A 27,153-nucleotide genomic window follows, 5' to 3' on the forward strand; every position below is an offset into this window, starting at 1 on the left:
TTTCAGGCCGTATTGATTTGTTTATGAGTTCATGGAGTTGCCTTTACTTCACTGCCTTCACTGTTTGTTTTGCACAACAGTTGTCTGGCCCTCTGCACCTCCCTACCCTCGTGTTTTGAGCGTAGTTAATGTGGCCAAACAGAAACAAAACACATGACAAAAACAAAGGATTGGACTGAGAGCTTTATTTTTTTTAACCCTTCAATGAAATAAAGGCGATGATGGTGATTAAGTTTGAAACTTCACTGTTATAAAGTCACTTGCTTCTGGGTTTTAGGGGATGATATTGTAGTTGTTGTTAGCCTTTGATTCATTTGATTTCTGTGAGTAATAGGAATATTTCTTGAAATATACACTTAAATGCGCTTCAAATGTTTTTGGTAATGCTGATGTTTTGGATTAAAATGCAAAATGAAACTGCTGATTGTTGGGATAGTTAGACTGCTATGCTGGCTGTCATTCACTATACTAAGTTCATGCTTAGCAACACTTTGTGATATAAAATATGCTACTACAGTGTGTGTAACCTCTAAACATTAACACTTGTGTGTCGGTCTTCAATTAAAAACTGTTTCAAATTAAATGTGTGTTGAGTTCTTTTCAAAACGTTTGCAAACAGTATGGGGAACTTTATTCGGCAGGGAGCAGATGAGTTCAGCAGTGGTGAAAATAATACTTTAACTTGTTAATTTGCAGAAAATCAATAAGTGCTTACAGATACCCAAACAAACAAAAAGCAAGAACATAAGAATGCAAATAGATGATCCGCTGCTGAACCTCTAAAGGCATTCACTTTATCCACAAATAAGTGATATAAATAATGAACAAAATATTTCATAAACCCTCCGTTTATGGCTTACACAAGATCCAAGTGTAAATCTTGATTGTCTCCGCTGGGTGGCAGTAGTGGGATGGGTCTTTGTGTTGGTCACCGTTGGTTATTGCTCGCCTGCCAAAAAGCACCAAAACACTGGCTTCTCACCACAACATGGTCCGCAGGAGTAGCGTCGATGCTTTTAAAACGTGTCGCTGATAGCTGCAAGCAGTTCCCCGAGGTGTACCATCATTTTGTTATTACATAATGAAGAATTACTCTCAAGAATGACTGATTCTTTTAGGGTCTGCAGCAACCAACGATTGCGCATCTGGATTTGGCCGAGCCGCTACCACTAGCTAGCGGACAGGCTAGCAGAGCAGAATGCTGTAGCGCTCTCCTCTGCAGTGAATCCAATTTAATATCGACTGGATAGCCAGCTGTCAGTTTGCAGCCCTCACTAGTTAGCTCGTGCAGTAACTGACGTTTAAAGGCCTGCCGAAAATGTAAACCACCATGCGAACAAAGAGACGGGAAATGGTAAGTGTTATTTTGTATCCAGACCAACTGATGAGCTCAGATTAACTGTATTCCGTTTGCTACCTTAGCTTAGCTACCCTTTCGTTAGCTTTGTTGTGATAGCCTGCAGAGACCCTTGCTGCTAATTGTCGTAGGTTCATCCTTTGGCTAGTTTTTTGTAAGAAACCCAGATAATAAAAGTTAAACTGTGTTGTGTGCTATTCTAATGTAACACTGCAGATGTGGATTATCGTCGTTTCACCTTGACGTTTGTGTGGTATGATTTCTGGAGTCGTAATGTTTACGAGCTACTTCCCTGTACACGTTAGCAACATCAGCATAAGAATTTTTGCAATAGCTTTTCTTGAGTCTGGCAATTTGTAGTAATCCTTGTAATCTGATCATTAAGCCTGATTGGTTGTTGCTGCAGGGTTAATGGCATTGCAGTTGACATATGACTCATAGCGCTTTAAATTGGACCCTTTCAGTGGCATAAGACTGAACAGCGAGACCTGAGAACAACTAGGGGGACTTTGATGTCCATAAGGCGTTCCCTTGTATCCAGATCGGATCGTTCAGTTGTTATATGTAGTCGATAAACGAACCTTAAGAGATTGGTCTTCATATGTGCTGAAAATGTTCAAGGTTTGTTATTAGGACACCAACACCAACCGATTCCCACCTTGCTCTTTCCCTTTCCATCTTTCAGGCAGTGCCAGTGATGGCCTCCCCCCTCCCTGTCTCCTTCATACTGGTGGTTCTCCTGTTGGCCAAGTCGCCTTTGTGCCAGGCAGGGGACTGCAAGGGCCACAGGCAGGTTTTGAGGGGACCACCTGGCTATGTGACAGATGGAGCAGGAAACTACTCTGTCAATGGGAATTGCGAGTGGCTCATCAAAGGTGGATAAAATGTTTTTTGTCATTATTTTTGTTGTTTTCTGTGATTATTCAAAGTGATATTTATCGAATTCTTCATATTTTCCAGCTCCCAACAACAGTCACCGCATTGTCTTGAATTTCACCTTCATGAACACAGAGTGCACTTATGACTACCTTTTTGTGTATGATGGGGACTCCTACCAAAGCCCCCTGCTAGCCAGTCTGAGTGGCCACACGTTGCCCCAGCCCGTTGAAGCAAAGTCTGGCAAGGTAACCAAGAAAAGATACCACAGCTGAAAGGCCAGGATGATTCTTGAAACTTCATTAGCATTGAATTCTAACTTAATTTGTGTTCACTCTTAAACTGTGTTCCAGATGCTGCTTCACCTCTTCAGTGACGCTAATTACAACCTCCTGGGTTTCAATGCAACTTACACCTTCTCTTTGTGCCCTGGAGCGTGTGGCGGTCATGGTCGTTGTGATTCCTCTACATCAAAGTGCCATTGTCATCAGGGTTGGGGTGGGCCCTCATGTACAACCCCTCTGTGCACTCAAGCTTGTTCTGTGAACGGCCAGTGTGACAAGGTAAGAGTAGGAATAGGGACGATTAAATGAACACACATAAAAAATATATACTATAGTCGCACAGTAACGCGTTTCTCAACCTGATTAGGTTATTCATTTGTGTGCCGTGATGAAACTTTTCATATTTGCTTTCATTCATTTTTCAGAAAGGAGAGCGTTGTCTGTGTAAGCCAGGCTTCGTGGGTCAAAACTGCCAGCTTGGTCTCTATAATGACAGCGGTGCAGGGAAGTGGTGGCGTGTGAGTGAAGAAAACCCCTACACACCTCCCAGGACAGGTTCTGCAGGCGTGTACCTCTCCTCCACAGGAGCCATGTACCTGTTTGGCGGTAAGAGCAACACACAGTTAAATTCCACTGATACAATTTTTCTGCTTAGAAAAACATTTTTAACACACAAGACAACGGCAAGGTTTTTGACTTTGATTCTTTGGTATATGTTAATAATCATAACTCAACACAATTTGTTGCTGTGTTACATATTAACCATCAGTGATGTTGATGTCTTTGTTAGAGCTGAATGTCAATGTCTGAGTCATCAGTCTCATATCTCATTATTGGCTTGTTTGAATTATATTTTGCTTATCTTCTTTGCAGGATTTGATCTGAACAGAGCTCTTGGTGACTTGATCAAATACAATTTTACATCCAACCAATGGGAAAGCAGGTCTTATGGTCATTCACCTGTAAGTGAACATACACTCAAACATGTGCTGTTTTTCTTTCCTTCTGCTATTGCATTTGCTTTGTCATTCTCTATGCAAACAAGTGTCCAAGTTACTGTCAGCACTTTACAATAAATTGATCCTCAAAATGTCATGTAGGCAAGAAATGTAGTTTCCTTAATCAGGAGAATGGATTCAAAGATATCCATTCCAAGATTTTCTCTCAATGACTTGTCAGGCCCCAACTTATCCTCTGACAACCAGGAACTCAGGAACAACTCTGGAATCAGGATTTCTTTTTAAAATAACTTTAAAAGACAATATTAAAACTATAGAGAAGGATTAAAGCCAAAACCTATTACTATTACTTATAACTTATACTAGTTTAACCATTTACTTATGGCCATTTATTGCAATAGCCTAAATGCAAAATCTTAAAAAACAGAAACATATTACTAGCTAATGCAGGACTATACCAGTCTCACAAAGTTGGTCTCTACAGCTGTTTAATATCATTTGTAAAATTTTAATACAAATGCTCAATTTTTTCACTCCAACAACTCAGTTAATGCAGTCCATTATTCACACTTTTTAAACATTTTATTTTATGCTTCTCTCTGGTTACTGTCCAAACGTACGACCTAATCTCAACATGGCACAGCTGTTTAACCAGTTTCTGACAGTTAGCACCTCTTACACTTATTTGAAGTGTGGCTGAAGGGCACATGGTAGCTAGTGCTCTGTGATGCAGTCATCCAGTGGCAAAAGACTGGCAGACATGCAGACATCTGCACAGATCCTTAAGGTCACCATCTAGTGTTAAAATTTCCATCACTTGAATTTAAGTAGATCCTTGCATACTTGTGGATATCAAAACTTTTAACATGCCTTTCTTGCTTTCATTTATTTATTTATTTATGTATTTATTTATTTATTTATTTTTGTTGTTCAGTGCTGATTGACCATATTTATTTAATGCCACTTTGTGGTGATAGAGTATTACATTCTACTGATTGCTTGTTAAAAACAAGGTAAATCGATAAAGTCAAGAATATTTGCTTATTTTTTTGTAAATAATGTTGTAACTGTTTAAGAATTTATTTTTTAATTTATCGAACCTGTTTATGACAAATGTGCATTTTTAGTTTTTATAGAAATCAGTTTATTGCAGTGTATACTCTGCTCACTCACTTTTTTTTAATATATCCTATTTGTTTGCACATGTAAACATAGTCGATGGGAATTCTAGCATTCTCATTTTTTGGTTTAACATCTCAATCGTATTCCTTTCCTTCGTGCTCTCTTTGGCTCTCCTACTCTGTCAGGTGGCTCGTCATTCCCACACAGCAGTAGAGTATATGGGTAAAATGGTTGTCTTTGGAGGAGAGCTAGCCAACGGCTCCCTGGCCAATGATGTGTGGATGTACCGGCCTCTCAATGATGACTGGCAACAGCTTGGCTTTTCCACTTCACGTGGTGCTCCTAAACTGGCTAATCACGCTGCGGCTATAGTAGACAGTTATCTCTATGTGTTTGGAGGTGGGTTCGCATGTATACTGTCACGTTGCACTTTGTCTTTTTTTATATCAGCATTTTTAATCCACTAAGAAACGAACAAACCCAAATTTGTTTCCCAGGTCGTACTGAGGAGGATATGTTTTCCTCGACTCTGTATCGGTTCGGCCTGCATGGCTCTGGACGGTGGGAGACGGTTCAGCCCACAGGTGGGAAGCCACCTGCCACTGCTGGGCACTCCATGGTCTTCCACGGCCCTTCCAGGACATTACTTGTCTATGGAGGGCACAGGCCTACCACTGCCAGGTGTGTACCTTCTCATACATTAGAAGGTAGAGGTTGAGAGGAGAGTGGGAATCTGTCTTTTATGTATAAGACCACATCACACTCACTTAAACATTGATTTCCTAAGTTTATTAATTATACTATTAGTTTAGTCTATGTTATTTTATCAATCCCTCCTGCTAGTGATGCACTAGCATCACTGACTTTTGCTGACATTTTGTGTAAGCAACACACAATCTGTTCCCTAGACAGGCTCATTGTCATCGATGTCCACTTGAGCTTTTTAAGTCAGTATTGGACCAATATCTCACCAGTGGATCCCAACATAATAAGATATATTTTATCCCAAGATTTAATTCTTTTGTGATAACTTGCTACACAAAGTTAGTTAAGTGCTTCAGAAAACTCCAGGAAGTGGGGACTTTTAAAAAACGGCATCTTTATAGACAATAGAAATATACATACTGTATATGTTTCTTAGGTTTAGTGTCAGGGTGAACAAAACAGACGTGTTCCATGTGGATCGACGATTTTGGACATCCTTCCGTTCGCGTTTCGCAGCAACTGGCCCAAGAGAGCGAGCTTTCCATTCAGCCACTGTCATTGGAAACTACATGGTTGTCTACGGTGAGTCCTGAGATAATTAGCAGAGTTTTTTTCATAATCAGTCCAGCCATGTTTATATTTATCTCTGTTTGTTTGTCTTGCAGGAGGAAATGTGCACATTCATTTCCATGAGGAAAAGTGCTATGATGAGGAAATCTTTTTCTACCATCTGGGTTGTCACCAGTGGGTCTCAGCAAAGGAGAAACTCAGTGAGTATGAAAGTGAACAAAACAGCCGACTTCTAGATTGCACCTTACGTGTTTGATTTATTTTTCTAGCACATTATATTTTATTTGGTCTTGAAATGGTTGTGATTAGACAGCCAAATAAAGTCCACTTTGTATATGTAGATGAAATAAGCACTAAATGTCTTTATGCTCCACTGTGAGTATATTTGTACAAACCTAAGGGACAATCAGAAGATTTGGGGCTAAAATCTGTTTGAGATCTGAGCAGGTTGCACAAATGCACAAGTTTATTTTTACTTCAACTTTTTTTATTTTCACCATCTTCAGTTTTTTCCTGAGTGGGTAGCCTTATGCCAGAACTCTGAAATGCGAAGGCACATGCAGTTTTTTCTTGTTGTTTTACATTTGTTTTTTTATTTAAGGTCCATTTTAAACACCATCCATCTTAGTGATTGTTACCTCTGCATGTGAAGTGGTCACAGAGCTGTCATATTTTTCCAAGGTGGTGATGCTGTGAGGGGGCGTTACTCACATGTTGCTGCAGTGATGGAGGGACGAGTGTTGCTGGTTGCTGGAGGTTACAGTGGCATTGCGCGTGGAGACCTTGTGGCTTACAAAGTTCCCCTTTTTGTCAGTAGTGACCAAGGTGACAGGGTGAGTGAAAGCGCTGTAAACCAATAGTATTTGGAAGACTGTCTGTGGCTGGAAGAATCTCAGTGGTTGAAAATTATGTTGACTAAGAGCATCTAATGGTAATGAAATTGTTGTGTTTATTTGTTTCATCATCAGGATGCTGTTTGTGCTGAGGCAGTAGATGAAAATATGTGCCTGAAGAACCCAGAGTGCAGCTGGTGTGAAGGCCGCTGTCGAGAGTACCAGCCCACTAACCCGGTAACGCTTCTCTCAGACTTTTTGTTTAAATTGTAACAATGCCTGTGGTTTTTTTTGGGGGGGGGATCCATTTCTACATTTTCAGAAATCTAATCCTTTCCTTTTCAGACTGTTTGTTTAGGTATAGCTAAAGTGCAAATTCTGTTTTCTGGTCGCAGTGTGGAAGTACTGGTTGCTTGGGCCTTGCTCGCTTCCTGTCTGACTGCCAGTCCTGTCTGGTGTTCAGTGGCACTCCAGCTTCTCTGGCCCGTGCCCCTGGTGAATTTGGCTGGTGTGTTCAGAATGAGTCCTGCCTACCAGTGTCAGGTGAGTCCCAGGGAGGGAGGAATGAGGGCAGACGAAAAGGGTCAAGACTGGAAAATGATGTTGGGAGTTGACATGGGAGGGACGTAATTGACTCATGTTTGGTGTGTTTCAGAGGTGAAGTACAGTGACTTGGCTATACCCAGCTGAGACTGGACAGGTTCCTCAAACCACAGTTTGACTCGCCTGTCTAGTCACATACTTCTGGTGCAGTGAGGTCATTTTACTCCTTCAGAACACACGTCAAACAAGACTTACCAATTACATTCATTTCAGTACAGTAGTGCACAGTAGAAAGCTGCTGTAATATGAGATTTAAGAGGCCCGATGTGTGGGGGTATTTTAGGGGTTTTTTTGTGCATGTGCTGACCTTTCCCTCTCGGTCTCACAGAGCGAAGTGCGTGCCGTGTGGACCAGATCTCAGGGGCGTACGGCTGGTGGGGGGAGCGTACCCTTTTCCTAACCTCCCTCCACTCCTGTCGCACCGAGAACTATGTCCCGGGACTGCACCTGCTCACCTTCCAGCACCCCCGCAACGACTCCCAGCCTGACCAGGTACGGAGTCCAAATGTTTTGACTTTACCAGTTGAGCCTGTAACTACTTCCCTCTCTGCTTATACTTACTCCTCCTTCCTGCCACCAATATTGCATTCGAGCTTGGATATAATGATTCTATTTTTGTTAGTTTTTCTTTGTGCTTTATGCTTTTTAACCTCGTCATGTCTCTTTTTCTTTTTCTCTGTTTGCTTTGGGTAGAAAGGATATTTTTGTTCAAGTCGTTTGTGAAACTTTGTGGAGCAGTTAGTAGAGAATAGTGCCTCTGTTGATGTGTTTCCACTTCCATCATCCTCCACTGTCCTCCATCCTCCTCACCCCTCACATTAGGTAACCATCCTCCGCAGCGCCACCATCATGCTTGGCCCCACCACAGAAATGGACGTAGCCTTACAGTTTAGGGGGTTTGTCCACCCATTGTGGGGCGGGCCTCCACCTGCACCCCCTCCTACAGAGACGGTCTCCATGTGGGCTCGCATCCAGAGGCTTCACTTTGAGGCTCGAATGGCAACAGGACCCAACTCCAGCCAGATGGTGAGGAGAAGTGCATGTCAGCTGGAATTTCTTTGTCTCTTTCTTTACAGCATAATTCTTTAGAGGATTATTTGTAGTAGATTTGATAATAAATTAAAATAATTTCAATTTCATATGGCCAAACATTGGAACTGTTGGAATGCTTAAGAATTGTCGGCGAAAGCCAATATCCTTGTCCCCAGGGCTCAATATTGTTATGAAACACTATTGTTTTATCCATATTTTCTTCATGTCCATATTTTGTGCATTGTGAACCCATTTGCTGATCAGGAGGTGGTGGGTCACTGGGCAGCTCAGCAGGAAAAGGAGCTGAAGCTCCTGACTCGACCAGATGGGAGTCGACTTTTCTCTAACCTCACTCGGGGAAACCATTACCTTGTTCAGGCGGAGGGCTACCTGAACAACTCGGGCTCAGGACAAACAAGTGAGATGGCCTTGATCTGGAACAGAACGTTGCCTGGAGGAAGTGTGAGTTTAACTTCAACAGCAAAACTAACTTATGCAAAATTCCTTTGTGATTTTTCTTAGATCATGAAACAAAAGCATAGTGTTAATACCCTTTCCTTTATATCTTGTGATATCTCCTTCTAGGAGATCTCCTTCCTATTCTCGGAGCCGTACCGCTCAGGTTCCTGCTCAGGGTACATGTCCTGTCTGGCCTGCCTGTCAGACCAGTCTTGTGGCTGGTGCCCGTCTTTGTCCCGCTGTCTGCTGCGTGACAGCCCAGACCTCGAACCCTGCCCTGAGGGGCTGAACAGTGAAGGGAAGATGGAAGGTCAGCTCCATCTGCTGTTAGCACCCCAGCACTGCACCATGTGTGAAGAATACAGAGACTGCTCTGCTTGTACTCAGGTATAACACAGATGCACATAAAAACTGACATTATCTGTCATTATTCTGACTTGTATACCATAACTGTATTCTTGACTCATGCTGTGCTAACTTTGATTGTAGGACCCTTATTGTGAGTGGCAGATAAACTCCAGCAAGAAAGGCGACTACCAGTGCAGTCGGCGAGGAAGAGTAGATGGATCCATACGTGATCCAAGGGGGTGTCCTAAAGTGTGCAACCAGTGAGTTGAAAAATAATATTCATTTTACATATTATTTTCGGTCATACAAACATCTCCAGCTCATCTTTTCTACTCTACTTTCACTTTCTTTTACAGGAGAAAGACATGTGGTGAATGCCTTTCCAACTCCAGCCAGTGTGCGTGGTGTGAATCTGCTCAAGCCTGCTTCTATTTTGCTGCCTACCTCACAAAGTACCCCTATGGAGAGTGTAGGGATTGGTATGACAGGTAAGATGAGAACATTGTTAAGATATTTTTGTTTTTTCTTTTGTTTTATTTATAATCATTATAAATACTATAATAATATAGTCATCATGTCTATAATGCTGTAATGACTATAATCATTTTCTTTTTTACATTTTAAATGTAAAGTCATGCTTAACATAATCAAATGACTCATGAATACCTAAGAGTAAGTAAGTCAGTAAAGTCATCATATTAAATATTTTGTAAGATAAGATAACCGTTATTAGTCCCAGCAGAAAGTGGACAGTGCAAAGTTATATAGCAAAAATTAAAAACCCATAGTCATCAGCATTTAAGCGGTTTCCCTGGTTACGCGCTCTCATCTCTTTATTTGTCCAAAGGTTTCCTTGCCTTTTTCTGGGTGTTAGCAACTGTACAGTTGGACTGACATTACATAATTGGCTCTGACATTTCAAGACTGTTCCAACTGTATTTTTATCCTGTGAAATGATGAAATGTGTTTGACTGCCTCTAAAAATTCAAGTTTTGTTCTTCTGCTCATCCCTAAGACTAGAGCAGGGCGATATGGCCAAAAATATTTATCACGATATATATTTGAAAATTTGCGATAACGATATAACTGACGATATAATTGATGCGAGACAAAATACAACTCCACAACATTACTAGCGCAAAAAGACAACCTTCCATTTATTTTCACTTAAACAAGAAGCTGGTTTTTATGTACATTAAAGCTTTATAAAAATTTAACAGTGCAAATGCAAATTCCTTGCTGAAAGTTTAACCAAAAGGCATTTCCAGTAGAAATGGGCTGACATATCCTGAGCATAACCATGTATAATATCCACTGAAGTTAAAAAGAGGTGCTTTGCAACATTAAACTGCAGTGTGCAGTACGTATTTTTCGGACCATAAGGTGCACAGGATTATAAGGCACATTAAGCGAAACAAAGCAGTCAGGAAATCAAACTTTATTAAACTCATTCTTCTTGCTTCCTCCACTTCTGTACCATTGATTCATTAATGTTGAATTCTCTGGCAGCTGCTCTATTCCCATGTTGTTGCAGTATATTAATGGCTAACCTCGTATTGTGGATGGATTATCTCAGTTGTTCTCCTGACTGAAGTTTGGTCCGTTTACAGCATCCTGCCATGCGATTGCATTTGTCTCTAACCATGAGGAACCTTCACGTTAACTTTTATAAGTGGAAAAGTGTTAGTGTTCGTCCTCCAGCTTCACTGTTTATGTTATGCTAACATAGCTGTGTCGCTAGCGATCACGTAGCACATCATTATATACCAGCTAGCCCAACTTCAGTAACCCTACAAACGTCACTGCTGTTTAGTTTCCTGTCTTCATTTATGTTGGAAGTGATAGCAGAGCTGTACGTTTGATTTTTTTCAGAAATCTCTCAGTCAGAACATGCAATATCATGCTTAGGTAACTAGCGAAACTAGCGAGCTAAATTCCGCTAGCTTCCTGCTAACTTCTAACTCCGTTAAATGTAATAACTTTTGTTTTCATGGATGCCTGGAAGTTAAACTTCATAGTTACACCTGGTAAAGCAGCAATGCTGATCGTTTTATTAAAGATGAAAGAATTTAGACAGTTTTTAACTCTCAGTGATGCTGCAGTGTTCGTTTGACCTGAAGAGGGGGGTTTAGGACCCAGATTACTCCCAGATTTAAGAGCATCTTAGTCCGACAAATACGACAATAACGACAGCCGCTTGCATGTTCTGCAAAAAAATGTGCTTTGTCGTGTATCTGAGGGACAAACACCAAAGCAGTTCCACATCACTGAAGTTGCACCATTTTTACAAGCCAATTCTGGTTCATCTGTTTCACTCAACAATCGGCCATGTGCGTATGAAAACAAAGAAACTGCGCATTCGCGTTTTACTCATTCTATCGCGATATTTCATTTTCCTATCGTTGCCTAACATTATACCGGTATTGCCGTGAACGGTATAATATGGCCCAGCCCTACCTAAGACTACTGCTGGCCAGGGCTCCTGCTTGTACCTGTTTTATTTATAATTTACTTCTTACTATGTCTAATGGAAAATAAGTTCATATTGCTTTTTCTGAGCCTTATTATTATGATTTGTAGTACTACTATTAGTAGTAGTAGTATTTCCCTTGCATGGCCAGGTCAACACAGACTAACAACTCCACTTCAATTTAAATTGCAACTTTCACCTCATAATCAGCTGTGAGTGTAATTTCTGCTAATAGCAGCAAGCACCCTTTCATTTGGTCACTGTATTCATCCATCCATCCATCCATCCATCCATCTTCATCCGCTTTATCCGAGGCTGGGTCGCGGGGGCAGCAGCCTAAGCAAAGAGGCCCAGACCTCCCTCTCCCCAGCTACCTCCTCCAGCTTATCCGAGGGAACACCAAGGCTTTCCCAGGCCAGCCGAGAGATATAATCTCTCCAGCGTGTCCTGGGTCTGCCCCGGGGCCTCCTCCCGGTGGGACATGCCCGGAACACCTCACGCAGGAGGCGCCCAGGAGGTATCCTTGTCAGATGCCTGAACCACCTCAGCTGGCTCCTTTCGATGTGGAGCAGCAGCGGCTCTACTCTGAGCCCCTCCCGGGTGGCCGAACTTCTCACCCTATCTCTAAGGGAGAGGCCAGCCACCCTTCGGAGGAAGCTCATTTCTGCCGCTTGTATCCGCAATCTCGTTCTTTCGGTCACTACCCACAGCTCATGGCCATAGGGTAGGGACGTAGATCGACCGGTAAATTGAGAGCTTCGCTTTTACACTCAGCTCCCTCTTCACCACGACGGACCGGTGCAGCGTCCGCATCACTGCAGCCGCAGCCCCAATCTGTCTGTCGATCTCCGGTTCCCTTCTCCCATCACTCGCGAACAAGACCCCGAGATATTTGAACTCATCCACTTGGGGCAGGAACTCATCCCCGACCCGGAGTGGGCACTCCACCCTTTTCCGGCTGAGAACCATGGCCTCAGATTTGGAGGTGCTGATCCTCATTCCCGCTGCTTCACACTCGGCTGCGAACCGTTCCAGTGCGAGCTGGAGGCCCTCACTCGATGAAGTCAACAGAACCACATCATCCGCAAAAAGCAGAGATGAGATTCTGAGGCCACCAAAGTGAAAGCCCTCCGCCACTTGGCTGCGCCTAGAAATCCTGTCCATAAAAATTATGAACAGAACCGGTGACAAAGGGCAGCCCCGGCAGAGCCCATCACCCACCGGGAACGAGTCCGACTTATTGCCGGCAATGCAAACCAAGCTCTTGCAACAGTTGTATAGGGATCGAATGGCCCTTAGCAATGGGCCAGACACCCCATACTCCCGCAACACCTCCCACAGGACACCCAGGGGGACACGGTCGAATGCCTTCTCCAAGTCCACAAAACGCATGTAGACTGGTTTGGCAAACTCCCATGCACCCTCAAGTATCCTTGAGAGGATAAAGAGCTGGTCCTGTGTTCCGCGACCAGGACGAAAACCGCATTGTTCCTCCTGTATCCGAGGTTCGACTAGCGGACGAACTCTCCTTTCCAGCACCCTGGCATAGACTTTCCCAGGGAGGCTGAGGAGTGTGATCCCCCTGTAGTTGGAACACACCCTCCGGTCTCCCTTCTTAAAGATGGGGACCACCACCCCGGTCTGCCAGTCCAGGGGTACGGCCCTGATCTCCACGCAACATTGTAGAGGCGTGTCAACCAGGACAGCCCTACAACGTCCAGAGCCTTCAGGAACTCGGGGAGGACCTCATCAACACCAGGGGCTCTGCCACCAAGGAGTTGTTTAACTGCCTCACTGACCTCGCCCCTGGAAATTGGCAGGTCATTCCCCTCATCCCCAGACTCTGCTTCCTCCTCGGAAGACGTGTCAGTGGGATTAAAGAGGTCCTCGAAGTATTCCTTCCACCGCCTGACAATTTTCTCAGTCGACATCAGCAGCGCTCCGCCAGCACTATACACAGTGCAGGTAGAGCACCGCTTTCCCCTCCTGAGACACCTGACAGTTTGCCAGAATCTCTTCGAGGCAGTCCGAAAGTCTTTTTCCATGGCCTCTCCGAGCTCCTCCCACACCCGAGTTTTTGCTTCAGCCACTGCCCGAGCCACATTCCGCTTGGCTTGTCGATAGCTGTCGGCTGCCTCCGGAGTCCCACAGGCTAACCAAGCCCGATAGGACTCCTTCTTCAGCCTGGTGGCTCCCTTCACCTCTGGTGTCCACCATTTGGTTCGGGGATTACCACCACGGCAGGCACCAACCACCTTGCGGCCGCAGCTCAGTGCAGCAGTTTCAGCAATGGAGACGCTGAACATGGTCCATTCGGACTCAATGTCCCCAGTCTCCCTCGGAATGCTGTTGAAGCTCTGCCGGAGGTGTGCGTTGAAGATCTCGCGGACTGGGGCCTCTGCTAGACGTTCCCAGCACACCCTCACTACGCGTTTAGGTGCACCGGGTCTGTCCAGCATCCTCCCCCGCCACATGATCCAACTCACCACCAGGTGGTGATCAGTTGACAGCTCAGCCCCTCTCTTTACCCGAGTGTCCAAAACATATGGTCGCAGGTCTGGTGATACGATTACAACGGCCTACGGCCTAGAGCGTCCTGGTGCCACGTGCACTTATGGACACTCTTATGTTCGAACAAGGTGTTCGTTATGGCCAAACTGTGATTTGCACAGAAGTCCAATAACAAAACACCGCTCAGGTTCAGATCAGGGAGGCCGTTCCTCCCAATCACACCCCTCCAGGTCTCTCTGTCGTTACCCACGTGAGCATTGAAGTCTCCCAGCAGGACAACAGAGACTCCAGGTGGAGCACCTTCCAGCACCCCGCCGCGTCTCACCAGGGGCAACTCCAGACTGAGACAGAGTCCAGCCCATCTCCAGGAGACTGGTTCCAGAGCCCAAGAGGTGAGCCCGACTATATCTAGCCGGTACCTCTCAACCTCACGCACTAACTCAGGCTCCTTCCCCACCAGAGAGGTGACATTCCATGTCCCTATTACCAGTCTTGGTAGCCGGGGATCAGTCCGCCAGGGCCTCCGCTCCTGGCCGCCATCCGGCACACAATGCACCCGACCCCTATGGCGCCTGCGGGAGGATGGGCCCATGTCTCCTCTTCGGGCTGTGCCCGGCCGGGCCCCATGGACTAAGGCCCAGACGCTCGCCCTCGGGCACCCTCCCCGGGCCTGGCTCCAGGGCGGGGCCCCGGTAACCCTATCCCGGGCAGGGTAAACTGTTCCCTCGATGTTCTCTTCATAAGGGTCTTCTGAATCGCTCTTTGTCTGGTCCCTCACCCAGGGCCAATTTGCCATGGGAGACCCTACCAGGGGGCAAAAGCCCCCAGTCAACATAGCCCCTGGGATCCCTGGGACACACAAACCCCTCCACCACGATAAGGTAGCGATTCACGGAGAGGCTGTATTCATGTAAACTCAATTTAAAACAAGGATTTTGGATTTGGTATCAAAAGCAGTTGCCAGTATTTGATTAAAAGTGGAAGGTACTGAAGCGTCAGCCCTGAAGAGAGAATTTTTTTTCTTAACTTTCCAAATGCTTTCACATGCAGTAATATACTCGCATTAGATGAGCAAAAACACAAGAAACAACACATTTAGATTTTGCCAGACAGTTGAATTGACCCTTTAATGGCAATCAATAATAAAATATTATTTTTTTGCTTGTCAGTGTTCACTCAGTTCCCCAGTGTAAGCAGTGTTCAGCTTTAAACACATGTACAGAGTGCCTGAAGACTTTTCAGTGTGGCTGGTGTGGTGACTACAATAATCCCACAATTGGAAAGTAAGTACAGCAAACCCATAACAACACAAAAAAGTATACAGATTCCCAGAACTGCATATAAGGCAAATTCAATCTTTATAGTATCAGGTTGCTGATAAGTTAACACTCATTGTGATTTCTGTGTGTATTTCGTATTTTCTGCCCTTCTTTTCAGATGCTTGAGGGGAGACTGGGCAGGAATGGATGATCCATCAGTGTATAACTGTAGTGTGGCTGTGGCTGAAGCTCGGGCTGCAAAGTGAGATATCTCTCATCATGTTTCTTGTACATATATCCTGAACAAACTGATAGCCAGATGTGTGTGTAGTATATCAGTCCAAGTTTACATTTGTCTTTCTTGCTTCTCTAGCCCTGAACCCCAAACTTCAGCCCCACCTCGCCCCTTAGAAATGGAGATGGAGTTGGAGCATTTGAGTGATGAAGAGCAAGATGCAATCTGGGCCTATCCCACATGTCCTGATGTAGAGGAATGCAGGCTGGGCCTCCACAACTGTCACCCCTCTGCTACCTGCATCAACACTCCCACTTCATATGAGTGCCATTGTGAGAGAGGATTCACAGGGGATGGCACACTGCACTGCAACCAAACGTAAGTGCATTAAAATACAGTAATCCACGAATTCCTTCTTTAAATCTCTTAATAAAATCTTTTTATTCGTCTTGCTCATTGAGTTATCTTCCTTCGTCCCACAGCTGTTACAATGAGTGTCGTGAGGGCCAGTGTAGCGGCAGCCCACGGTTTGAGTGTGAATGCGCCCTGGGCTGGACATCTGATCCCGCTACTCTGGTTCTGAGTGGCGTAGAATGTGATGTTGACTGTGGCTGCAACTTCCACTCCACCTGTATTACTGCTCCAGGGATCTGTGATGAATGCCAAGGTCAGATTTTGATAAAGGGATTATAGTGATTTGATTTCAGTCACTATTCATAAAACTGAAACTGTGGGAGGCATTTTGGTGTTTGATAGATAAAGGCTGTCGTGTTGTTTATTGGTTAACATTCACTTGCTTCACTTTCAGACTGGACTACAGGGCCTCACTGTGAGCACTGCCGTCCAGGTAGCTTTGGCTCAGCCCTGGCTGGTGGCAGCGGCTGTGTTCCCTGTGAGTGTAACGGACACGGCGACTCTCTCCAGGGATACTGTCACAACCAGACAGGCCAGTGTTACTGCACCCACAACACTCAGGGACCACACTGCGAGTCCTGTCTGCCTGGCTACTATGGAGATCCCAGGTAAAGATCTTCACTATTTTGCTGAGTAGGAATAATTTCCTTGAATGATTTTCAGTGTATTCTGTGATCGTGACTTGTCTATGCTATCCTGTACCATCTAGGAACAATGGAACATGTTACCGCCAGTGCCAGGGCCGCTCTGTCCTGCTGTCCTCCACTTCCTCCACCACCATTCCCCTGTCCTCTTCTTTGGGGTGGCGGAGTGGCACAGAGGGGAAAGGTGGACTTTCTCATTGCCTGTGGGTCCTCTCTGTGACTGAAAACTTGGCACCCTGTCTGCCCAGACAGTTTTGTCCCCCAGTAGCTCTCACACTACACCCAGACTCTCATACCCATTGTAAAGTGAGTTCAAATAAACACAAATTACTTAACAGCTCACTGTACCTGAAACTGTGTTCATGACATTCAGGATGCTTTATTTTTCAGAGTTCGTATGTCTATGTGTTCGATGGCCTGCCTCGTTTTCTGGGTAACGGAGTCGTACATTCTGATCACAATCTAATTGGAGCATTTTGTGGCACCACGAGGACTCAGCCTATCACAGTGGAGGCCACTTCAGGTTTATCCTTAACTCATTGATTAATAAATACACAGTTTAGACTACAAAACCAGTTTACATATACACAATCACTCAGCATCGTATAATCGTCTCTTCTACCTCCAGGTGTGATCTCAGTCTACTTTGAAGCCAACGTCACTTCAGACAGACCTCAAGGCTTCAATGCATCTTTCTGGGTACGACGGTGTCAGCAGAGCTCTGATGAGGATGAAGATGGATCTGTATGTCCAGGTGGAGCCCAGTGCCAGGGTGGGCTCTGCCAGTGCCCTCAGGGATATGGGGGACCACATTGTGACCGGCTAGTGTGCCCACAGGATTGTGGAATAGCAGAAGGAAGAGGAACTTGTAATATAGTAAGAGCTGTGAACTTTTTTTTTTTTTTTTAAGTTTGCTTTTCTTAAATTTCCAAGTGTCTCTTTTTTCAAAAGTAAAACTTAATTAAATATACTGTGACATTTTTATTTTTATTTTATTTGTAACGCTCATAAAAACATATTTCTAGTTGTGTACTTGATAATTTTCGTGTTTTTGTTTTTTTTGTTAACTTTCTTTTGTTTGTTTGGTTGGTTGGTTTTTGAGTTTTTTTTTGTTTAGGAAGTCAGTTTTAAAAAAATTATAAAATAAAACACAGAACATTAACCAGCATAACTCTGTTTGTCTTAGTCTCTGGGAGTGTGCGTGTGCTCAGAGAGCTGGGTTGGGTCAGACTGCTCTATTCCTCGAGACTTCAACAGCTTGGTGTGGGAAACCTTACTGGACACACAGATGACTGTGGTAAGGACCAAAGAAAAACAAACGAGAACAATACTGAAGTGTGCATGGCTGACACAATGCAGCACACACAAATAAACATTGTGCTTTCCCCCCAACAGAACCAGGCCCACAGGTTCCTCCACAGGATGGGACACTCTCTGGTGTCTGGACCACAGGGCAACCTCTGGATGTATGGAGGGCTTTCTCTGACAGAAGGAATTCTGGGAAATGTCTATAGGTAAGAAAGTGCAACAACAGTCTATAAATGCTTAGACAAAGAGCTTGTAAGAATCAATTTTCAGTAGTATTCATGTTTCAGGTTGGGGCACATGTGACTCAGGAGCTAAAGTAGGTTGTCTATTGGAAGGTGAGAGGTTTGATACCTGGCTACTCTAGTCTTCATGTCAAAGTATCTTTGGGTAAAATACTGAAGCCCAAGTTGCACTTGATGAATCTATCAGAGTGAGTGTGTATGAATGCTAGGTTATATGCACTCAAATGCATGTGTGTTTGAATGGGTGAATGGGTATGGTAGTAGAAATACATTTGGAGTGCTCAGAGTAGAAAAATGCCATTTCAGGCAACAAGCCCATCCATTTGTGAAAACTACTGAAAACCTTCTGTCTTATTACTGTGAAAGTGTCATGTGTTTAACTCCTTGAAGGAGTTTGTTCATATTTGGGACAAACCTTTGTTCAACTTGTAACTCCGAATAAGTTACATTTTGATTTTGGTTTTATGGAATTGGTAACACGAATGTTGAATCTTGAAATGCATTGCTTTCTTTGCAGCAGCATCTTAAACATTTTGAAATATAATCTTCAACATTTTAATCTATCACAATCACCTTTATTGGCATAATAATAATAATATTCTGAGACTGTAGCATAGGAACAATAAAACTTACATAACCCTTTTGCACATAGCTTGGCGTAGGCATCCAGCAACAAGTTGGTTAGGTAATCTCACAGTCACGTAGTGCAGTGTTGCCTCTGTATGTGTGTAATAATTCCTTCTGGTTGGTTTAGATATTCTGTGTTGGAACGTCGTTGGACACAAATGTTGACAAGCTCTGTGGAAGAAGGGTCGATGCCAAACCCTCGCTACCATCACGCCTCTGCAATGCTGAGTCATGAGTCTGGCGCTGGAGCCAATCATAACTTTATGTTGGTAGTAGGTGGGGTCACACAAGATGGCGTTTCCATGGATACCTGGACTCTCAATCTCAGCAGTTTAGTCTGGAGAGAGCACAAGGTTGGTATCTGACTTGATATGGAAATAAAGAATATGTGAAAAATCTTTTTTCTTTCTTTAACTAATGAATTTTCTTCTGCTGACAGAGCACAGTGCTTCCTCCAGTGGCAGGTCACACTTTAACTGTACGGCGAGACTGCTCTGTGCTGTTGATTGGCGGTTACTCTCCTGAAAATGGTTTCAATCACCATTTACTTGAGTTCAACCCTCAGTCTGGAAACTGGACCATTGCCCCCCACACTGGCACACCACCTACAGGTTTTTGAAGCCTTTCATAATGTCAATAACTCACTGATGCACCGCTTATTGTTATAACAATACAGAATCACATTGTGAAAAAATTTTTTTTTTAAAGAGACAAATATAGCTCTAAACACTCTTTTCATTGCACATAAACCTATTTTACTTGCTTTGTTCTTGAATCAGGTTTGTATGGCCACACGGCAGTCTACCATGAACAGACTGATGCCATCTATGTCTTTGGAGGCTACCGCTTTCACGTGGAAAGTGTAGAGCCATCTGCTGAGCTCTACAGCCTGTATTACCCCAACCTCACCTGGTCTTTGCTGGCCACCTCTCAGGGTATTAAGGTAAGAAGTTGGAAAATCCAAGCAGTTGACATCCATCCATCCACTTTAGAAAGATAACTTCTGGATTCCTGCTGTGTCATCTCTCTCCTGTGTAGCCCCTGTCCCGTTTCTTCCATGCGGCTGCACTGATTAAAGACACTATGGTGATTGTGGGCGGCAGGACAGAAGCAGAAGACTACAGTAACTCTGTCTCTCTGTACCAGATCAACTGTAACACCTGGATACAACCAGGTAACTATACATTTCTAGCTGCAGGTTAATTTGTAAATCATAAAACATCATAGGCTAATCTCTTCTCGTGTTTTTGTTTTAGTGTCAGCTGTTGGAGATCCAGTTAATGGTTCGGTGTCCCTTGCTATGACGAGCTGGGGCGGTCGTCTCTTCCTGTCAGGAGGCTTCAATGGCGTCACCCTTGGCAGACTCCTAACCCTGTCTGTGCCCTCTGACCCCTGCGCCCTTCTTCCCACACCAGAGGCTTGCAACACCACCACAGGCAGCTGCATATGGTGTAGAGGGAGCTGTGCTTCTTCTGACACTGCTGAGAGGTAACACGTTGTTTGACAGCAATTCTGAGCTTGAAGTTATGTGCAGCTATGAAATAAAATGCATATGACATTCACTTCTGTTCCTTGTTCTCCATCAGAATGGGATGCTTCACTGGACAGTCTCCCTGTTCTCCAACCCCTCGTGAGCCAGACCAATGTCGCAGACTCAAGACATGCAGTGAATGCCTTGCACGACACCCTAAAACATTTTCCAGTCAATCCCAGGTAACATGTAATGCCCCTTCTCAAACACAGTTAATCACTCAAAGAGAGACCGTTACTGTGAACTAAAGTCTTTTCTTAATAAATTCCCAGCCTGTTTTACAGTGTAAGTGGTGCACAAATTGTCCAGAGGGGGCTTGTATCAGCAGCTCTCTCAGCTGCACAGCTGTACATGACTGTCGAATCAACCAGAGAGAGATCTTCCTGTCCAGCAACTGCACTGAGACTAGCTGTGAGGCTTCTGACTGCCCCAAGTGTACAGCTTCTGGAAAATGCATGTGGACTCGCCAGTTCAAACGCACAGGTACCCAGGTTCAGATGATGTGTTGGTGTTACAGAAAATGAATTTTATGATTAATAAATATTTTCCAATAAGAAATGTCGACCCCCTTCTCTTCTTTTTTCCCCTTCTCCAGGCGAAACGAGGCGCATCTTGAGTGTGAATCCCACTTATGACTGGACATGTTTCAGCTACGCTCTGCTCAACGTCTCACCCATGCAGGTGGAGTCATCCCCTCCTCTGCCGTGCCCTCCGCCATGCCACAGTCTCCATAACTGCAGCCTTTGTCTGAGCTCCAATGGCTCTGATGGGGGCTGGCAGCACTGTGTGTGGAGCATGGCCCTGCAGCGGGTAAGATTGTCATCATCATATGATCATGTCACAATATCACAGCTATAGCAATGCAATTAAAGAATAACTTAAAAAAGAGCTACTTCAACAACCTCTAACAAAGCTCAATATGCAAGAAAATAGTTCCAACTGAAGGTGGAAACGACCAGTTGAAGCCAAAAAACCCACTAACAAGTGCAAACAGGATGTGAAGGGGGCAATATTAGCGATCGGTGTTGTGCTGTCAATGTGTGAAAGACCCGCTCTACCCAGTGTCGCCGTAGCACTCGCTAATTTCACTCGCAGGTTGCACATGACAGAAAGACCAAACAGTGGATGTAGTTGTCTTTTATTTGGCTAAAGATATGATGCAATACAGATTGTGGTGAAAGGGGCTTTGACCAGCTGGTTAAGACTTTACTCAAGAAATGATATCCCAGGTAGAAAACATTTTTCAGTTTCTCATGTAACAAAGTAGTGGTTTACATGTTCTCCTAACAAGTAGCAGATCTCTATCCCAATTCTGGGTGGATAGTTTTATGGTTGCATCAGGAAGCGTGTCTAATGTAAAAAAAATCTACCAGATCAAACATGATGAGCCACTGTGGCGACTCCTTGTAAGTGAGGGAGCAGTTGAAATTAGCTCTGATAATGCATTATTTAACAGTAGCTAAGCTACATTTTTGTGCTTAGGTTTTACTTTACTCTCACTGGATGTGGTGCTGTGTCACTACTATTGTACTATGTTGCTGCTACCTCTGGCACCTTGTTTTAGTAGATTGCTAAGGTTAGCATCAGTGATAGTAGCTCATTGGAAGGAAGGATAGAAAATGCAGTTCATTTACTTACACTTATAAATGTTGCTGTGCGCAACCATCTTTAAAATGTTCCTATATTTTTTATGTTGTAGTGTTATCATTAAAACATATGTTTTCTGAAAATATTGTGACATAACTTTGAGGCCGTATCACCCACCCCTGATTGGAATGTTGGACTTTAAGTTAATTTATTTTCTTTTTAATTTAACTGAGCAAATCTTTTTCCCCTTCCTGTAGTGCATGAGCCGATCTTTTCTGCCCCTCCGGTGTGAGGCAGGCCAGTGCGGTCGACTGCTTTCTAGGGGAGACTCCTGCTCTCCCCAGTGCTCCCAGCTCACTCAGTGCTCCCAGTGCATTGCTAGGCCTCAGTGTGGTTGGTGTTCTTCTCGCGGGGGCAATGGAGCTGGACGCTGCCTACAGGGAGGACTTGATGGTGAGAACAATGTTAAATTTATGGTTTTGAAGAAGCTGAGCATCTTGGCATGTTATGAGTGGATTGTTTTGTTATTTATCAGCATACCTCTGTGTCTTTCTCTCTCCCCCCCCTCCACAGGTGTGAGTGAGGGTGTCTGCCCTTTGACAAACAGCAGCTGGTCTTTTCTCCATTGTCCAGAGGAGGATGAATGCGCCAACGGTCATCACAACTGTAACAGCACTCAGGACTGCCACGATCTGCCACAAGGATACCACTGCACCTGCAAACAGGGTTACATACTTAGCAGGTAATATAAGAGGATAGTTTGAACTTTATTGTGTAGTGACTGAAGAAGTTCACTGAAATCTCCGCTTTTTGCGTCCTTCTGTGCAGTATTTCTGGTCAGTGTGAGCCAGTGTGTGCACAAGGCTGTGTGAATGGGACATGCACATCCCCTGGAGTTTGCCAGTGTCACTTTGGCTTTGTAGGGGATAACTGCTCCTCTCAGTGCAGCTGCAACAAACACAGCAACTGTGCTGGTGTTAACAAACCAGATGTTTGTTTGGAGTGTCACAATAACACCATGGTAAGTGCTTATAATAATCTACATTCACGTGCCTTAAACGTTTTTTGTTTTTTTTTTCATATTCAGTAATCCACTTTGTTTCCTCTATGCCCCAAATCTAGGGTAAACATTGTGAGAAGTGTAAGCCTCTGTTTGTGGGCTCTGCCAAGGGGGGTGGCACTTGCCATCCATGTCGGGAATTTTGCAAGGGAAACAGCGCTGTGTGTCTATCCCGGGATGAACTTAAGAAGGCACAGGAAACTCTACAATTATATCCTCTTGACCCTAACAGCGTAAGTAACTGAAATCCGTGAGGGTTTGTGTATGTGAATATATTTATATTAAAAAAACAAACACAAACCACTTTAGTTTTAAAGTTCTGTCACTTTTTGTCCTCCTATTAGATTCAGTCCTGGGTGTCTGAGGGTCCAACAGAGGAGAATGCTGTATGTGTAAATTGTCAGAACAACAGCGTAGGGGATCGGTGTGAGAGCTGCCTTAGTGGCTACTTCCTGCTGCAGGGGAAGTGTGAGAAGTGAGTAAAATCTGCTGCTGAGCTGTCACTGGAGTGTTATTATATAAATTTATTATATAAAGTTTTAATGTGTGATTTTGATTACTCAGTACCTGGTCTGTCAGTTATAATCAGCAGATGTGTCTTTTACTATTAAGAGAAATGCTTATACATGCACAGTTGTAGTGAATGTTAATTTCTCCTCTTCATCACAGGTGTCAGTGTAATGGCCACGCAGACACATGCAATGAACACGATGGCACAGGCTGCCCCTGCCAAAACAACACAGAGACCTCCTCCTGCCTCAGCAGCCCCCAGAGTGATCGCAAAGATTGCTACAGACAACAGGTATGTGCATGCTGGAGTTCACAGTTTCCACTTTTTACAGTTTTGACTTGTTGAAATCCACATTTTTCTTCTTTTTTTTGTCAGTGAATGAAACATGCTTAAATTCTGTGTTTTACTCTTTCATTTAGTGTGCAAAGTGCAAGGATTCTTTCAATGGTACACCAGTGAATGGGCGTCAGTGCTACCGTCAGTTTAATGTGGACACAGAGTGCTGCTTTGACCCCACATCGCAGACCAACTGCTTTCATGATCCCACCATTCGCAACCTGCCCAAGGGGCGCACTGTATTCTTTGCTGCCCAGCCAAAGTTCACCAATGTGGACATTCGGGTCACCATTGATGTCACTTTTGGTGAGGTGGAGGTGTACGTGTCCAACTCTCATGACACCTTCATTGTGGACGTAGATCGATACACAGGGATTCACACCATCAAGATCGAGGAGGAATCTGTAGTTCCAGGGAAAACTGCCGGGACAGAAAAGGATTCACCTCCATCCCCTATAAAGGTGTTTGCCAACACCTCATCCAACTTTGCAGGTTCTGTGCTTTCCCAAAGCCTGCAAGCAAAACCTCCAGGAGCGGAAAGGGAAATTAGAGAGGAACGTGCTGAAGGACTCATCACCTATATCACCGTGTGGAAACCCCAGACGGTGCTGATTGTCCGTGGTGTTCGAGATCGTGTGGTGATCACCTTCCCCCATGAGGTGCACTCCTTGAAATCTAGTCGCTTTTACATCGCTCTGAGAGGTGTTGGAACTGAAGAGAGACAAGGAGAGTCCCAGGGCCTGCTGTTTCTGCGACAGGACCAAGCCCACATTGACCTTTTTGTCTTCTTCTCTGTCTTCTTCTCCTGCTTTTTCCTCTTCCTGTCTGTCTGCGTCCTCCTGTGGAAGGTTAAGCAGTTCCTGGACTTCCGTCGGGAGCAGCGTCGCCACATTCAGGAGATGACAAAGATGGCATCAAGGCCTTTTGCTAAGCTCACTATATACCTTGAGCCGGAGGAGCCTCAGCTCATCTACTTGCCTTCATCTGGTGGAGGGGTAGGGGGCAGCACTGTGTCGCTTGCTCATGCCCGCACAAGCAAGTTAAGTGGAGTGGTGGTTGGCCAGAGGGGCAGAGCAGGACCTGTCTCCTATAAACATGACCCATCCTCCGGACCCACAGCCCATCACCACCATCACCTCACCTTGGGTGGAGGAGGCAACAGCGGCCAGCATTTACCACTGCACTACTTGAACACCCATCATTATGCCAGTACCACAGCTGGCAACCCAGCCTCACATCATCACCACCCATCCACATACAGCGCTTACCAGCACTTTTGCCGTCCTGACCCTTTCCTCTCTCAGCTTATGGGCTTTTCCTATTCCTCCTTCAAGGTGGGGCCCATTACCCTGGAGCCCACAGATGATGGTATGGCTGGAGTGGCTACAGTCCTCTTCCAGCTGCCGGGGGGTGTCTTGGCTCCGAACCGCGCCTGTCTGGGCTCCGCACTGGTTACTTTGCGACAGAACCTGCAGGAATACTGTGGCCACGGCAATGGAGGCGGGCATCCAGGAGCGGGTGCAGGCCGCAAGGGGCTGCTGGGGCATCAGCACCTGACCACTATGGCTATGTAGAGAAACAAGTAACATTTTTATGAGAGATAGAATAAGTCTTTAAAGGGTTTGGTATATAATAAATTAATTTTGAAAGAAACAGCCACAAGGCAATGACAATATCCAGAAGTAAGAGCAACTTGAGCATTTTGAAGAGATGTACATATACTGTATAATGAATTTAAAGTGTCTTTTATTCTATTATGTGTTGCTTTACTGTATTTCAGTGCTTCACATGACCAAGCCAGCTGTCTCTAGAATACACTACAACTGCTATACGTATCAGCAAAATGCGTCACATCGTGTCTGTGATCACTAAAGAGGTATGAGTGCACTCGACAGATTATGCGACTGAAGACTGAAGCTGGACTCTTGTTAAAATTATTCTCATTGACCAACAGAGGTGTAAAACCATGTGCTTGCTTTGAACCAACATGTGCTTTATACCCCCCTCCCCCAAAAAGTGACAATCAGAATTGCCATTGAGAACAAAAGACTTGATTTCGGCATAATGTGCAACATTTTGATTGTCAGCGCAGGAAAAAAGTCTGAGTTACTTGTGAGATGGTTTTTATATCATAGTCGATATGAATGATTTATTAATTGTAGCTAAGTATATGGCAGGCTTCTAAGCTACACGTTTATGTTAAACAGACTCAGTATGTTTCCGCATATGCATTCACCTGCTCTTTGCTCGTCTGCCTTCACTTCTTGCCTTGTCTGTGTGTCAGATGGCTTACACTGAATACTTGTGTTAATGGAAATGTGTTTGGTGCAGCTCCTGGAAGATGTTAAAGTGACATTTAGAGTTTTCTTTCATGAGTTGTTTTGAATTGAGAAGTTGTGAAGGATAATGTTTTCAGTATCGTTTTTGCACTCACGACACTACACTAACTTAACAGAACTCGTCCATTAAAATGAAGAAATTGTCCTTTTTTATGATTATTTTTTGTTCACATTAAATGTGTGTCGGTGTTGAGATGGTTCATTAAGCTGCCTTTTTTATGGCAGCTTGCCTTCTTAGGTGATTGTATGCACCAATCAAACTATGGTCTAACTAAAAATAAATAAATACAGTATGAACAGTTACATTTCATTAACAGTGGAAAGTGTTACATTAGAAAGTTCTCCTGGTGAGAGGTTTGTAAAGGTTTTGCAGCATTATTTTAATTGAATTACATGTTCACTGGTTTGTGTTAACGGGAGTATTTTGATTTACTTTTTTGCACTGCACAGAGCCATGGGGCTTTAAAATTCATGTGAAACACAAGAGCGGGGTGTCATCCATGCTCGGATGGCAAACATTGTCGTGGACGAACTCAGAATGGTGCTACTGGCGTTTTGTTTTTCTTTTCTTTTTTTTCCTTTTTTTTTGGGTAGTTCAGCAAAATAAAGCTCATATGAATACTGTCACTATTTATAGCAGCCATGCCCAAATGAGCATTAAAATTGTTGTGTCTTGTATCTCTGTAATTTTTTTTAACATGCTTTATTTTTGTACATAACTTTTATTGTGTTTGTATTTTCGTTTTCAAAGAAGGGAACAGTGTTGTACAGAGGATTGTGTGAGGAGTCTGTCTTGAGTCAGCTGAAATAAAGTCTGTGGAACCTGATTATGCGCTTTTTTTTCTGTTACAAGTAAAAATACTTTAATATTTAAAAGCTGTAAAATTCTGGTGTTTGTGGCTCAGACATTAATCTTGTCACGTTGACCACA

The 27,153-nt window shown here is 44.1% G+C and overlaps 1 protein-coding gene across 1 annotated transcript; it reads left to right on the forward strand.

Moving 5' to 3' along the window:
* Positions 1 to 918: 918 nt before the first annotated feature.
* Positions 919 to 26,120, forward strand: megf8 (multiple EGF-like-domains 8). The gene is made up of 44 exons (XM_085471783.1): positions 919 to 1,354; positions 2,043 to 2,232; positions 2,318 to 2,481; positions 2,587 to 2,796; positions 2,943 to 3,123; positions 3,391 to 3,479; positions 4,784 to 4,997; positions 5,096 to 5,279; positions 5,740 to 5,885; positions 5,969 to 6,073; positions 6,555 to 6,706; positions 6,842 to 6,943; positions 7,102 to 7,249; positions 7,638 to 7,801; positions 8,132 to 8,335; positions 8,606 to 8,803; positions 8,927 to 9,187; positions 9,290 to 9,408; positions 9,505 to 9,636; positions 15,299 to 15,412; positions 15,567 to 15,650; positions 15,762 to 16,001; positions 16,106 to 16,290; positions 16,432 to 16,645; positions 16,747 to 16,987; positions 17,072 to 17,204; positions 17,310 to 17,557; positions 17,868 to 17,978; positions 18,077 to 18,195; positions 18,986 to 19,211; positions 19,298 to 19,469; positions 19,638 to 19,801; positions 19,897 to 20,032; positions 20,115 to 20,346; positions 20,445 to 20,571; positions 20,662 to 20,872; positions 20,985 to 21,199; positions 22,234 to 22,429; positions 22,550 to 22,718; positions 22,805 to 22,997; positions 23,099 to 23,269; positions 23,381 to 23,511; positions 23,706 to 23,838; positions 23,967 to 26,120. Exons 1-44 carry the CDS (start codon positions 1,331 to 1,333, stop codon positions 25,455 to 25,457), a joined length of 8,643 nt encoding a protein of 2,880 aa, XP_085327909.1. The 5' UTR covers positions 919 to 1,330; the 3' UTR covers positions 25,458 to 26,120.
* The last annotated feature ends 1,033 nt before the right edge of the window (positions 26,121 to 27,153 follow it).

Source organism: Copadichromis virginalis, linkage group LG11, assembly GCF_057382275.1.
Source record: "Copadichromis virginalis isolate Kocher_CV1m ecotype Utaka linkage group LG11, C_Virginalis_male_GT1.1, whole genome shotgun sequence".
Classification (NCBI taxonomy): domain Eukaryota; kingdom Metazoa; phylum Chordata; class Actinopteri; order Cichliformes; family Cichlidae; genus Copadichromis; species Copadichromis virginalis.

Coding starts and splice junctions, on each gene's coding strand:
- megf8 (XM_085471783.1), top strand. CDS start 1,331: ATGCGAACAAAGAGACGGGAAATG. Junction 6,074..6,554: donor CTCAGCAAAGGAGAAACTCA/GTGAGTATGAAA, acceptor TATTTTTCCAAG/GTGGTGATGCTGTGAGGGGG. Junction 15,651..15,761: donor GCTGAAGCTCGGGCTGCAAA/GTGAGATATCTC, acceptor TTGCTTCTCTAG/CCCTGAACCCCAAACTTCAG.